A 15362-nucleotide genomic window follows, 5' to 3' on the forward strand; every position below is an offset into this window, starting at 1 on the left:
CAGCAGTGTACTTCATCAGTCTGCCTGCTCTGCTCTCCCCTCTCGCTCTGATGAATTTTCTCACCCTCCCCCGCTTCTGACTGTACTCACTGCTTGTATAATTAATAAATAAATCTTTAAAAAAAATAAAATGACAATTTATATTTTTAGTAATCTCAGAGTTGTCCTTTATAACAAATCTTATGATAATTTGATTTTATTGTTTAGCCATTAAATATTGGGGAAATTAAACTAAAGGGACTAAAACAAGTTTATGTGTGCTGGAAATTGTCAAAGTCAGATATTAAAACTATTTTCTTACACTCTAGCCTGTTCTCTTTCTACAAATCCCAAAAGCAAAAAGTGATTTATATTGAGAGAGAGGAGAACCTAAAAATGATAGCCAAGATTTCAGTAACATTATTGGATGCCAGGTACTAATATCTATATAAACAGGATTCTCCCAATGACACTCTGAAGTGAAGGACAGCTCTGATGGCCCTTTGGCTCGCAGTGAACTTGACCATTGATTTGCAAAGTGTCATGGGGTTAATGAGTGTCAGACACCAGACTTCGCTTGTGTGATTCTGTGGAAAGGTCCAGATTCTGTGTAAAGATCAGTGCCAAGTGAGGAAGAGTAAAGTGACATTGGAGCTGAAATAAACAGAGACTGGGAATTCACATAATCAAACTGCAGTGGTTTATGCCAATGTGTCTGTCTTATCACTTTTGGGCATATTTCTGTATGTATTGTTCCTTTCTTTGTCAAAGAATGATTTTCATAACTTATTTACGATGTTAAAAATTAATTTATTTGAATTGTGTGATATAGGTATGTTAGTGAGTCCCTTAGAATCTAACTTACAGTGACTAAATTGCATGTTTTAGATCAAGAGCACTTGTTTTAGTGACATCAGGTCATAGAGAGACTTAAGAGTTGGGAAGAATTAGCAAAATTCTATTCTAGGATGCAGAAACAGATGTGTATCTGATTCTGGTATAAAATTAATCCAGCTCAGACCTTCTTCAAGATTAAAAGACTAAAATGTTGAAAATTATAATATATATATATATATATATATATATATATATATATATTGCTCAGTTTTGAACAAAAGGTTTGTATTGGACTGCACAGTATTTTTATACTACAATCTGTAATTGTTGGAAGACAGAAAAATATAGTGAAGTAGCTTGAAACACCACCATCACTGAAAAAATCACAGGTTAAATTTGATTTACTTTGTAATCACATTCACATACATACATATGCATATAAATACATACACCATTTAGATGAATGCAGACATGTGAAATTTATATATTTATGAAAAGTATACACAGTCAGGAGTTTATAATCTCCCACAATTAGGAGAGTGTAAGCAAAACCCAATATTTTATTTAAGAATGTAATGAGGTTGTCGCATTGTGATAGATATTAGATTCAACTTGTATTTCAATGACTACTTGGAATTCTATAAATAATTCCAATAGTAAAACCTACATCACTTTCCACATATCCGGTAGCAGATGTTAAATTTGCCTCTGCTTCCTTACCTTACTATGGTAAACAATACCAAAATTAATATTTTGTGCAAAGTAGTCTACTTCTTTTGATTTACAAATAAGATTGCCCAGGAGTTAAATGACAATTGAGTTTCTGGAATTAATTCACTTCCTTTTGTTGTAACTTTGTTGACAACTTTAGATCAAAAACTAAAATTTTTATTGAATGTGATTGTGACCTTGCAGTGATTTGGTATTTCTTAGCTAGTTTGTAAAGTCAATAAGGCTTGAAATGTTATTACAGAAATAGGGGTTAGTTGACTGTAGTAGAGACTATGGAACAAGAATCCAAGTCTCGAGTCTGGACCCACCTTGCCAGTTACCCTTGCAGTGCCTCTTTTTCCAATTATAAAATGGCCATAAGTATTATTGACCATATAATGTACTTGTCGATTGATCCCTGGTACACATTCAACAATGCATGGGCAGAGGATAATCTCCTATTAGTAGCATGTCTCAACTTTGTTTATGTTTTAAAGTTAATAAGATTATTTGTTAATCTTGGTGTGCTGATTTCCTGTAACTATTCTATCAAATTATCACAAATTCAGTGGCTTAAACTGTAAATGTACTGCCTTACAATTCTTATCATCGGAAATCTGAAATTGGTACTGCTGCTCTAAATGGATGTTTACAGAATCAGTTTCTTAGCATTTTGAATTTCTAGGGATCACTCACACTCATGGCCTCATGGCCTCCTCCATCTTCAATACTTCATTTGAATCACTGTGACCTTTGTTTCTGATGTTGCTTCTCCACTGCCTACAGCCTCCCTCTCTCCTGTCTCTATCTTCTACGCTTGATCTTAGCCAAAAGGCCGAGAAGTGATCTCCTGTCTCTATCTTCTAATGACTCTTGTAATTATGTTGTTAGCAACAGGAATTTCTCCTCTTCTCACCATTCCTAACTTAATAACAAAGCATCTTTCATCCAGTAAGGACTGTATTCATATGTTCTGAAGATTAGCAAAAATCTTAAGGGATTTTTGTAGAAGTTGAGGGACATTATTCCAGTTTTCACAAGTAGTTTTATTCAATACATAAATAAATCTACCATAATTTTACTAGATTTAATATTATACCAAATTAATAGTAACATTTTTAAGATATATTTTTTTCTTACTTTAAAGTTTATTTTTATTTATTTGTGCATATGAGAACTGGAGTGTAGGCAGAGGTGGGGGGGCAGAGGGAGGTGATAAGAGCTTTCACCAGAGACAGAGTGGGGAGCAGAACAGGCAGATCTACTTAAATACACTGCTAAGGGGAGCAGTGGGCAAGACAGGAGAGGTCTGTTGCACCATGTGTGTTAGCTCCCTCGCCAGGGATAGAACTCATGTTGCAGTACTTGCAATAGCTTGATAGTGCTGAGACTTTACCCCTTGCACCAGTGGGAAGGTTCCAAGACACATTTTTTTTTTTTTAAATGAGAGATTGACTACTAAGAAAAACAATGCATAATGATTTTCTGTCATTTTGTATTTTTAATGAAAGTTGGGCTCAAAACTCCACAGTCCAATCTCTATATACATTTAATATCTGAAGCTACAGTTATCTTCAAACTGTAATTAGGACTAACTGAGTGAAGACCTTTTGCAGTAAGGAGCAGATTCAGAAGAGAGAAAGTGGTGAGTCCTTTTTTTTTTATTCATTTATTTTTTTTTATTTAAATTGTGTTGACATCTATCTTTGCCCAAATAGTTTACTGATTTTAAGTCACAGTAAATGATTGTCTCAACTTCATAAATATGAAATCCCAATGCTTTAACGTAAATTTGTACTGTTATTTCATATTGGAAATGTATGATACATTTTGTTGCTAAAATCAGCTTTCTATTAGAAAATATGTTTGTATTTTGATTTGAGAAAATATAATTTGTATTGAAGATAAACAGAAGAAGTAATTTACTTTTTATTTCCCTTTAGCAAATGTTATGAAAAATGTGTGGATGTGTTTTAAAGCAATTCTCCTAGAAGTCTATCATCTTAAAAATGAAAACAAGCAAACAAAAACCCAAGAGCATTTTTTATATTTTGAATTGTTTAATATTGATTCCCTTAAAAGTACAAATGCTCACCATTGCCAGACTTTCTTTCATATCCTTATATACATTTTTTTATAAACAGTCAAAAATCCTTGCTCATATTTACCGCACTTTCTAAAACGGGTAGAGTACAAAATGTAAAGAATATTTGTGAAATGTTGAGAAATACGAAAAAAATAAAGCCTTCAAGTGTTATCATAGTAGTACCCTCTGAGAATGTGGGTTTTGAGCAAAGTCTGGAAGTGCACAGAGAATGATGTGGCTCAGCTGTGGAGCCCAGGTCTGGGTTGCTGTAGAGGCAAAGTACTTGAGCTGGAGGCTCACTCAGTATAATGGTGCAAGATCTGTAGGAATGCCCAGGCAGCTGCAGCATCAGGGCAAACATACAGGAGCAGGTAGTCATCTTCTGATGACTTCAGAAGATAAAAACATTAAATATGATGAGTCTTGAAGTTGAATATGAAGTGTCATAGTGTTTTAAGCAGACAGTGAGAGTAGGTTTCCCAAGATCACATTTACTTCTTTCTGCTGAGGTCAGGCTAAATGTATATATATGAGAAAGAGAATGGGAGATGCTTATAAATATACTGAAATAAACAATGTGAAATCAGACAACTTAAACAAGTAATTCATGAAATAATATCTAAACATTTTGTGATATCACAAAGATACATACATACACACAAACACACTCATAACATAGTTGAATATTGTCCTCATTTCTGACACAAAGCTACTCAACCCTTGATTTCCTAAAGAAAAAGAACACTGTGGATGTCTTGTTAGTCATAATAAGCTTGTCAAAGGATACCTGAATTTATATTAATGAGAAGACTTAGGGAAAGTCGTTTTACATAGAGGTTCAGGTGCCAGTGACTAGTCATACTATTAGAAATTTGGCATTTTTGCACTCACACTGCCCACAATTCTATATCGAGGAAGTGTGCAAGAGATTTAATTAATCATCAATGGCATATGGTTTAATCAATTATTCCCAAATTATGAAGCTTCCGTAAATACAAAAGGATTCGGTTTAGACAATCTCTAGGTTGGTTAACACGTGAAAGTACTTGAAGGGTGACACATCCAGAGAGGGCAAAATGCCCCTGGAGTTCCCCATGTACCGTGCCCTAGACACCCTAGGCACAACTTTCAATGGGTTGATCCTGCTTTAAATCCTTTTATAATACATTATCAGTCTAGTAAGTAAAATATTTTTCTGAGTATTATGTAACACTTTAGAAAATAAATTGAACCCAGGAAAGTGGTCATGAGAACAACTGACTTATAATCTGTGCTTAAGGAGCACAAGTAACAACTGTACTTGCAAGTAGCATCTGAAGGAAGGTCTAGTCTTATAGAAGCGAGCCCTTTACCTATTGTATATGAAGCTATATCCAGGTAGATATAATGAGAAATGAAGTATAAGATGCCCATTTGGTGTCTGGAGAGTTGAAGAATTGCCTTATGTGTAGGAGAAACTTCGATACTTTGGACACCAAATATGGGACCAACAGTGTCAAAAGTATTGAGCGGAGAGGAGACATACAGTGACATACTGTTTCTTTTTTTCTGTACACACTTCCTTTCCTGTCATTCACTTTGTCTTTTAATAATAAAGATTATCAATGAATCAAGCCACAGTATTTATTGGGCAATATTGTAAATGACATAAACACAGAGTGAAAATGATATATATTTAACACTCTAATCAATGTTTATCTTAACAAATACCAAATTTATGATGCAATTAGCATAACATATTTCAGCATTAACACAGACACTATATAAAAATAAGTTTGAGTTGTTGTGTTTTATTTATTATATTTTGTATGTGTGGGACCCTCTCTGGTGGCCGGGGAATGAACCGGTGCTGCTGCAGGCAACCTCGCAGCCCAGTGCTCAACCTCTGCACCACCAGAGGAGGCCCTGAGTTGTTGTGTTTTAACAAGGAGATGTATATCTAGACTGTTTGATATCTCCTAGTCTATTTTTTTTCTAGCATTTTACCTTGCAAAAAGTCATCCTGACCCCTGAGGTGACTTCTCTATTGTGAGATTCTCACAAATTAAAGATTTCCTCCTTTTACTTCCTTGTCTTTGTGGCTTCCTGCTCCCCAGGTCCTGACATAAGCAATGTCAATGAGGAATAAGAATTCATCTTCTGACTTCATCCTCCTGGGGCTTCTGGTGAGCAATGAAGCCACAGGGTTTGTCTTCACAGTCATCTTGGCTATTTTTGTAGTGGCTGTAACTGCAAATGTGGTCATGATATTTTTGATCCAGGTGGATTCCCGCCTTCACACACCCATGTACTTTCTGCTCAGTCAGCTGTCTATCATGGACACCCTTTTCATTTGTACCACTGTCCCAAAGCTGCTGATTGACATGGTTTCTAAAGAGAAGACCATTTCTTTTGTGGCTTGCGGCATCCAGATCTTCCTCTACTTGACCATGATTGGCTCAGAGTTCTTCCTCCTGGGCCTAATGGCCTATGACCGCTACGTGGCTGTTTGTAACCCTCTTAGGTACCCAGTCCTGATGAACCGAAAGATGTGTGCTCTGCTGGCTGCTGGTGCCTGGTTTGGTGGTTCCCTGGATGGTTTTCTCCTCACTCCCATCACCATGAATTTCCCCTTCTGTGGCTCCCGCAGTATCAACCATTTCTTCTGTGAGATTCCTGCTGTTCTCAGATTGGCCTGTTCTGACACATCCTTGTATGAAACGCTGATGTATATCTGCTGTGTACTCATGCTGCTTATCCCTATCTCTATCATCTCAACCTCCTACACCCTCATCTTGTTAACAGTCCACCGCATGCATTCTGCTGAAGGCCGCAAAAAGGCATTTACCACTTGTTCTTCCCACTTGACTGTAGTTAGCATTTTCTTCGGGGCTTCCTTCTACAATTACGCACTGCCCCAGTCATTCCACACTGCAGAGAAGGACAAGGTAGTATCTGCCTTCTATACCATTGTCACACCCATGCTTAATCCTCTCATCTATAGTCTCAGAAACAAGGATGTCTTGGGTGCATTTATAAAGGTATTTGCAAGATGCTCATCTGCTCAGAAAGTTGCAACTAGTGGTGCTTAGACATTCAATAGTCTGAGAATGGGTTTTCTTCTGTGTTTACTGTTTTACAAGAAACTATTTTTCAGCTATTGAAGATTACATACAATACAAAATTAAGAGGATTTGCTTTTGTGGTTTCTTGTTCCTAGGGAGAGGAAACCAAATATGTTTTATTATTTTTATGGTAACTTTCAGGCAAACTATCAAAAATAATATATTTATAAGTAGGCTAAACTATTAATTAAATTCCTTGTTTTTGTTTCAGTTTTTTTTTTGTTTTATTTTTTTAACTTTTTTTTTTTAATAGAGGCATGTTTATTTATTTATTTATTTGTTTGTTTATACAAGCACTGGGTACAGTCAGAAGTGTGGGAGGGTGAGAGAACTCACCAGAGCCAGAGCGGGGAGCAGAGCAGGCAGAAGGACTGAGGTACACTGCTGAGGGGAGCAGCGGGCGGCAGGAGAGGTCTGTGCCCCATGTGGGATCCTCCTCCGGTGGCCGGGGAGCAGCTGGGGATTAAACCACCGCTGCAGAGGCCGCGGGCAGCTTCGCAACCCAGAGCTCAACCGCTGCGCCACCGGGGAGGCCCTATTTTTTTGTTTTTAATCTCTTGGTGGCAGAATAGCAGATATTAGATTTTATAGCAACATTTACCAGGTCCCCATCACACTTTTACTAGAACAATAAAACACACAACCACCCTCTGAAGTTGCCAAATTTGGGTGCCAAATATCCTGTCATGATTTTTGTGTATATGAATGAAAATAACACTAATTGAAAAGTGACAAAGAAATCATAGAATTTAAATCATCTATTTTATTTAATTCATGTCAGTGAACTAGGAACACTATAATCCTCCATATATCACTTGAGTAAATAGTCGCTTACCTTAACTAAAGTGACCACAAGTTACACATTTTCAAGCACAAATACTTAACTCAAAAGAAGTAGACTCTAGGATTTAACATCAGCAAAAAGTATACATGCTCAGGAGTTTGTAGTCTTGCATGTTTCAGAAATTATAAACAAGACCCATTCTTTCTTCTTAGGCATATAATGAGGGTGACATGCCATGATAATAATATTTCTTTTTTTAAAGATTTATGTATTTATGCACACAAGAACTGGGGTACAGGCCAGAGGTGTGGGGGGTGACAGTATTCACCAGAAAGAGAGTGGAGAACAGAACAGGCAGACTGACTGAAATACACTGCTGAAGAGAGCAGCAGGTGAGTCAGGAGAGGTCTGCTGTGCCATGTGGGTAGCTCCCTGAATGGGGGATCAAACTCATGCTGTAGTGGCTGCAAATAGCTTCATAGGTTGCCTCGTAACCCCTTGTGCCACCAGGGAGGCCCTGATGTATATATGGTTACCCAGTACACAAAGAAAAATACAGATTCTAGAATTAATTCAATTCATTTTATTACAATATAATTTGTTGACAACTTTTCATCAGAAATTCAAATTTTTCTTGGGTGTGATTTTGACCTTGCAGCCATTTCACATTTCTTAGCTGGTTGTAAATTTAATTGAGGCCTGAAAACTCATTGAACAATTAAGGGTTAGTTGAAAGTGGTAGAGATTATGGCAAATAAAGTCTAAGTCCTTGCCTGGAGCTAGCTTTTCCAATTGCCCTATCTGTGCCTGCACACAAGAATTGGGGTACAGGCCAGAGGTGTGGGGGGCGAGAGGATTCACCAGAGACAGGTTGGGGAACAGAACAGGCAGATTGACTGAAATACACTACTGAGGGGAGCAGCGGTGTAAAATTATCATAAATATAATGATTCACCCTATAAGTGTACATGTGTATTGATCCCTGGTACACTCTCAGTTCTGATGGGCAGAGGGTAATTTCACATTGGTGGTATGCCTCAACTTTGTTTATGTTTCAAAGTTAATAAGATTATTTATTAATGTGGTGAGTTGATTTCCTGTGTCTGTTTTATCAATTTTCCACAAATTCAGTGGCTTAAAATGATATAAATATACTGTCTTACAGTACTGTCTTATAGCCAGAAGACTAAAATTGGTCCTCTGTTCTAAAATTGGTGTTGAAGAATCAGTTTCTTAGCATTTTTAAGGTTCTAGGGATCACTCACAATCCTTGCTTCATGGCCCCCTCCATCTTCAATGTTGCAGTTGAACCACTGTGACCTGTTTCTAATGTTGCTTCTCCACTGACTACTGCCTCCCTCTTTCCTGTCTCCATCTTCTAAAGGTTCTTATAATTATGTTGGTACCAACAGGAATTTCCAGGATAATCTCATCATCTCACCGTTCCTGCAAAGCAGCTTTCAAGTGGTGAGAACTATATTCATAAGTTCTGAAGATTGGCAAAAATCCTAAGGGATCTTTGTCCCTCAAAAATCCTAATGAGGGGCATCATTCCACTTACCACAAATAGTCTTATTCAACACTGAAATAACCTATTATAATTTTATTAAATTTTATACTATATCAAATACCAGTAGCATTTTAAGATACATTTATTTTTTCTGAGAGACACTACTAAGAAAAATAATATAAAATGATTTTCTGTCATTTTGTATATTTAACACAAGGTGGGTTCAAACTATATTGTTAACATCCACAGTCCAATATCTGATTCATTTAACATCTGAAGCTACAGTTTAATCTTTCAAATAGTAATTGGAACTAACTGAATGAAGACCTATTATATACAGCACGGGTAGATTCAGAAGAGGGAAAATGGTGAGTTCCCCCCCCAACTTTTTTTTTTTTTTTGCTTTAAATTGCACTGACATCTAACTTTGTGCAACATATTTTGTTGATTCTAAGTTTTAGTGAGTGATTGTGTCAAATGCATAAATATGAAATCTCAATGCTTTCATGTAAATTTGTATTACTGTTTGATATTAGAAACTTATAATGCATATGCTTCCTTGAATCAAGTTTCTTAGTAGAAAACATGTATTCATTTTATTGACGATGTACACAAAAGATAGTGATTTTTTTTTAATTTCCCATTAGTAAATTTTATAGAACATGCATAGATGTGTTTTAAAGCAATTCTACTAGAACTGTACCATCTTAAAAAGTGAAAATAAAGAAACAAACTAAAACCAATTAGCATTTTTATATTCTGAATTGTTTACTATTCATTCATTTATAAATACAACAGATGTTCAACATTTCCAGACATTCTGTTATATACTTATATACATTTTCTTATAAACAAAATCAAAAGAAAAAATTGTTGCTCCTATTGAATTTACTTTCTCACACTTGGGGTAACATGCTAAATATAATGAATATTTTAAAAATCATATTAAGGAATACAAAAATAAAGCCATCAAGTGCTACCAATATAGTTCCTTCTGAGATTGTGGGTTTTGGGCAAAGTCTAGAAGTGCACAAAGGGATGATGAGGCTCAGTTGTGGAGCCCAGGACTGGATTGCAGCAGAGGCAAAGTGCCTGGGCTGGAGGCTAACTCCATGTGAGAATGTGGGAATGCCTGGGGAGATGCAGCATCAGGACATACTGGAGCCAGCAGCAGGTGCCATCAAAGATGAAAGCATTGCACAGCATGAGGAATGATGAATTGGAATACTAAGTGCCATAGCAGTGTTATGAGCAGAAAATGACCTCATTCAATGTAAGTTTTTCAAAATCATACTTACTTGTGCTGAGACCAGACTAAATATACAGAAGAAAGAGAACAGGAAGATTGCAAGAAAGCTACTGAAATAAATTATGTGAAATAAGAGAAATTAAGCATGTAATTCATGAAACAATGGCAATTTCTTAATCTTTTGTTAAATTATATATGGGTGTATATACACACACGCATATATATATATATATATATATATATATATATGGAAGAAATGGAGAGAAATTTTCATATCAGCATAGACGCTATATAAAAAGGCATTTTTGTTGCTGTTTTTTAACAAAAAAGAGGAGATCTAGAGGGTTTGGTATATGATGTGTCTCTTAGTCTCTGTCTTTTTCTAGCATTTACCTTGGAAAAGTTCATCCTGACCTCTAAGGTGTCATCTCCACTGTGAGAGACTGCCTTCACACACCCATGTACTTTCTGCTCAGTCAGCTGTCTATCATGGACACCCTTTTCATTTGTACCACTGTCCCAAAGTTGCTGGTTGACATGATTTCTAAAGAGAAGACCATTTCTTTTGTGGCCTATGGAGTCCAGATCTTCTTCTACTTAAACATGATTGGCTCAGAACTCTTCCTCTTGGGCTTGATGGCCTATGACAATTACATGGCTGTGTGTAACCCTCTTAGGTACCCAGTCCTGATGAAATGAAAGGTGTGTGTTCTGCTGGCTGCTGGTGTCTGGTTTGGTGGTTCCCTGGATGGTTTTCTGCTCACCCCTATCACCATGAATTTCCCTTCTGTGGCTCACACAGTATCAACCATTTCTTCTATGAGATTCCTGCTGTTCTCAGATTGGCCTGTTCTGACACATCCTTGTATGAAATACTGATGTATATCTGCTGTGTACTCATGCTGCTTATCCCTATCTCTATCATCTCAACCTCCTACACCCTCATCTTGTTAACAGTCCACCGCATGCGTTCTGCTGAAGGTCGCAAAAAGGCATTTACTACGTGTTCTTTCCGCTTGACTGTAGTTAGTATTTCTTTGGGGCTTCCTTCTACATTTATGTGCTGCCCCAGTCATTCCACACTGCAGAGAAGGACAAGGTAGTATCTGCCTTCTATACCATTGTCACACCCATGCTCAATCCTCTCACCTACAGTCTCAGAAATAAGGATGTCTTGGGGGCATTTAAAAAGATATAACAAGGTGTTCATCTACTCAGAAAGGAATAATAATTAGTGGTGCTTAAATAGTCAATAGTCTATGAATAGGTCTTCCTAAAAATATTCTCTGTGGTTCCTGTTTTACAAAAGACTGATCTGTTATCAAAGATTACTTATAATTTACAATTAAGAGAAATTTTCTTTTTTTAACATTATTCTTTTTTTTAAGATTTATATATTTATACAAGAACCAGTTACAGGCCAGATGTGCAGGAGGGTGAGAGGATTCACCAGAGACAGAGCAGGGAACAGAACAGGCAGATGGATGAAATACACTGCTGGGGGGAGCAGCGGGCAAGAAATGAGAGGTCTGCTGCACAATGTGGGCATCTCCGCAGCCGGCAGGGATTGAAACAGCACTGCAGAGGCTGTAGACAGCTTCACAGTGCTGTGCTCAACCACCTGTGCCACCAGGGAGGCCCTAAGGGAAATTTTCTTGTCTGTTTTTTTATTCCCAGTCGGAGTATATCAAATGTGTTTTATTATTTTTATTGGGACTTTTAGGCAAACTCTCAAAATCAATATATTATTAAGTACACTAAAAATTTTCATCAAATACTGTTTCTTCTCTGGGGGTGAGGCAAAGCAGATTTTATAATAGCACTTACCTGATTTTCTTCCAGATTCCCTACATACTTAACTAATTGTTAAATAAATCACACAACAACCTTCAAAAGCTACCAGATTGGGATGCCAATAATCCTGTGATAATTTTCGTATCAATACAGAAGAATAATACCAATTCACAAGTGACAAAGAAGTAAATCACACAATTTAAATCATGTCTTTTATTATTGGTTTTATCTCAGTGAACTAAAAACACTATAATCACTTTCATACCACTTATGTTGAAAATAATAGTGATCAAACATGAAGCTACAGTAAATACTGGCTCATCATAACTAAATACCTACTCAAAGGAAATAGGCTCTAGTATTTGACATCAACCTCTTTCCATGTTACTTAGACAGCAGAATTATAAGCAGCAGAAAGTCTATGGGAAGAAAATTTATATCGTCCCACTTTGTGATTCTGAAATATTGTCCAACTTTGTGATTACTGAAATATATTGAGAAAAGGAGCATTGATAAAGGGAAATAAATTACTGAAATACATTGATAAAGGGAAACAGAAGAGGACTGTTGTGGGTTAATTCTCTGGCAAGAGATCAAACTCTAGCAATAGTAGAGAAAGCTCTGAGACCTAATCCCTAGTCCATCACTGAGGCCAGAACTTTTTGTTTTATTTCTTTTTGTTCAACCTATATTGAAGCAATGTTGGTTTACATCATTGCATGCATTTTGGAAGTTGAGGATCTTTGGTTTTGTGATTTGGGTATCTTGACATGGCAAGACATTACCCTCAAACATCACTATGTGTTCTTGGTGCATCCCTTCAAACAGCATGGATGCTTGAGGGAAGAAAACCAACAACAAAATTATGAACAGAAGAATGACATTACAGTTTCCTTTGATAGCTACTGATTTAATTTTTCTTTGTGTCATCAGATATGCTGCTATTCATTTAGCAAATATTGGGTTGATATCGACATCATCTTTATCAGAGGTGGTATTTTTTGTTAAAGTGTAGAGATGACCTCAATCACAACTCTATCAATTATATCCACCACTTACAGTTATTATCCTGTTTGTATCTCTGTGTCTTCATTTCCATATTCATTTTAACTGAATATGAATAGATTATTTTCTAGCACATATTTCTTGTTTTAGTTATTTGGCACTTAGTTATTTAGTAGTTCATCACAAAGAGAGGGGGCTTATTATACGTGCTTGTTCCTTTCTTCTTGAAGGTAGTCTTAGAGACAGGAACTCTAAAAATAGTTCATATAAATCATAGTTTAATGATAAATTAGTAAATTACAAGGTAAATCATTATTTAACTTCTGTTCCCAGTAACTTCTTTGCTTTAGCCAATTGCCCTAAGAGTCCAGTGACTACCAAGTGGAACTACTGCTAGCTCAAAGTGAGACTATTCAGACCCAGTTGGTGGCACATGCCTTTGAGAAGAACCCTAAACTTACTCTGACTTAGTCCTTATTATAATACTAAGATCTCCACCTCTAGATGGAATTCATCCTCCATTTCCTGAATATGTGACATATGAATAGGCATATTTTCCTACAGCAACTGTGCAAGGCAACTGTTCAAAACCACTTCCCTCCCCCACCATGTCAATAATATCATCCATTATATTAGGATTCTGTGGCCTGTATAAGGGAGAGGGGGTTGCTCCTCAGGGAAACACTGGCCATTGAGGCATTCTGTCACTATCACTTCAAAAAATCTAAACTTCAAAATCAACTTCCTTGATAGAGTCCTCATTTGTTTTTAAAAAATTATTTAGTTATATATGCATTCAAGAACTGGGGTACAGTACAGAGGTATAAGTACAGGGTGTCTCTATCACCAGAGACAGACTGGGGAACAGAACAGGCAGGTAGACTGAAATACACTGCTGAGGGGAGCAGTAGGCAAGTCAGGAGGGTGTGCTGCTCCATGTGGGTAGCTCCCTGGCTAGGGATCGAACTGGCGCTTCAGTGGCTGTGGATCGCTTCATAGGCTGTGTCCTAATCACTTGAGCCACCAGGGGGGCCTGGGTAGAGTCCTCATTTAATGCTTAAGTGACAGGACCCAAACTCACTATTGTTGATTGATGATAACATCAATTATCAATACTATTGACCTCAGAGCCCAGGGTATATTTTGGATCTAGTGGTTAGTCTTAAAATTCTGATAACTGACAACCTAAGATTCAGATAATTATGGGATATGGAAAGTATATCATTCTGGGGGCTGGACTCTTCATAAAAACATCTGGCTTTATATGATTTAATGTCTTTAGATTGGAGAAGGATTAGTTTAGAATACTAATAGTCTTAGTGGTTTTCATTTATTCTCTATTTTTTCATTATCTATAGATTTATTTATTTTATTTTTATTTATTTTTTTTCAGACATCTTTATAGTTCCCATGGCTCCCCCACCACCATATCTACCATAACACTGTGAAACATCACCATATCCCCTTGTCTTCTTCTCTTCCCTGTTTTGACACCCTCCCTACCCTTTCCTTGCTGTGTGTCTCAGCCTTATGTTCAGCTTCCTAGCTTTGTCTTTTTCTTGATCTTTTCTTGGTTTATCTATCTTCCTCCTATAAGGATACCATCCAGTTTTTATCTTTCTACTTCTGACTCATTTCAGCTAACACAGTACTTTCTAACCCATCTGTGTTCCCACAAATGGCATGAATTTGTCTTTTTGATTTCTTAGTAAATCAAAAAGATTTACTAAGATTTATGTAAATATGCACATGCACAAGCTATTCCATAACTCTGCATGTTTGTTTTTGTTCTAGCATCCTGCTGTTTTAATTATTACAGCTTTATAATATAGATAAAACACTTCTGGAACTGAGTAAAGAAAGGGAGACAGATCTGCAAACAAAGGTGAGCAAACAAAGGGTCTGTGCAAGGCTGTTGGAGGCCAGTGACCCCATAACTCCATTTTGGAACTGAGTAGAAGAGATGGAGGGCCCACCATCAAGGTGAATTGTAGATCCCAAGAAACTGCAGGCCCACTCATTGGTCTGTTGGAAGCCAGCAGCCCCATAATCCCCTTTTGGAACTTAGTAAAGACAGAGGGTGGACCCTGTAAGTAAAGGTTAAGATGAGCAAGTAAGGGGAGTGACCAGCAGTATAAAGAGACTCGATCTTCAGGGACAGTGTCCATCAACCCATTCACAGCATCACAACACTTGTAGTCTCTAGCATAAGAGTGTCAGACATGGTGTGGCCACCAGTTCTGGATGTTCTAGTAGGAGCACCCAAAATAGATGCCTGCCAGTACCAGTGGCACAGTGGTCCA

General features: G+C 37.0%; 1 protein-coding gene and 1 pseudogene across 1 annotated transcript; both read left to right on the forward strand.

Moving 5' to 3' along the window:
- Positions 1–253: 253 nt before the first annotated feature.
- LOC119242674 (olfactory receptor 2T11) lies at positions 254–6684 on the forward strand. Its single transcript, XM_037508190.1, has 2 exons — positions 254–269; positions 5723–6684. Exons 1-2 carry the CDS (start codon positions 254–256, stop codon positions 6682–6684), a joined length of 978 nt encoding a protein of 325 aa, XP_037364087.1.
- Positions 6685–10052: 3368 nt separating this feature from the next.
- Positions 10053–11458, forward strand: LOC119242870 (olfactory receptor 2T11-like; annotated as a pseudogene).
- Positions 11459–15362: the final 3904 nt, after the last annotated feature.

Source organism: Talpa occidentalis, unplaced genomic scaffold (assembly GCF_014898055.3).
Source record: "Talpa occidentalis isolate TD23 unplaced genomic scaffold, MPIMG_talOcc4v2.1 talOcc4.13, whole genome shotgun sequence".
Lineage (NCBI taxonomy): Eukaryota > Metazoa > Chordata > Mammalia > Eulipotyphla > Talpidae > Talpa > Talpa occidentalis.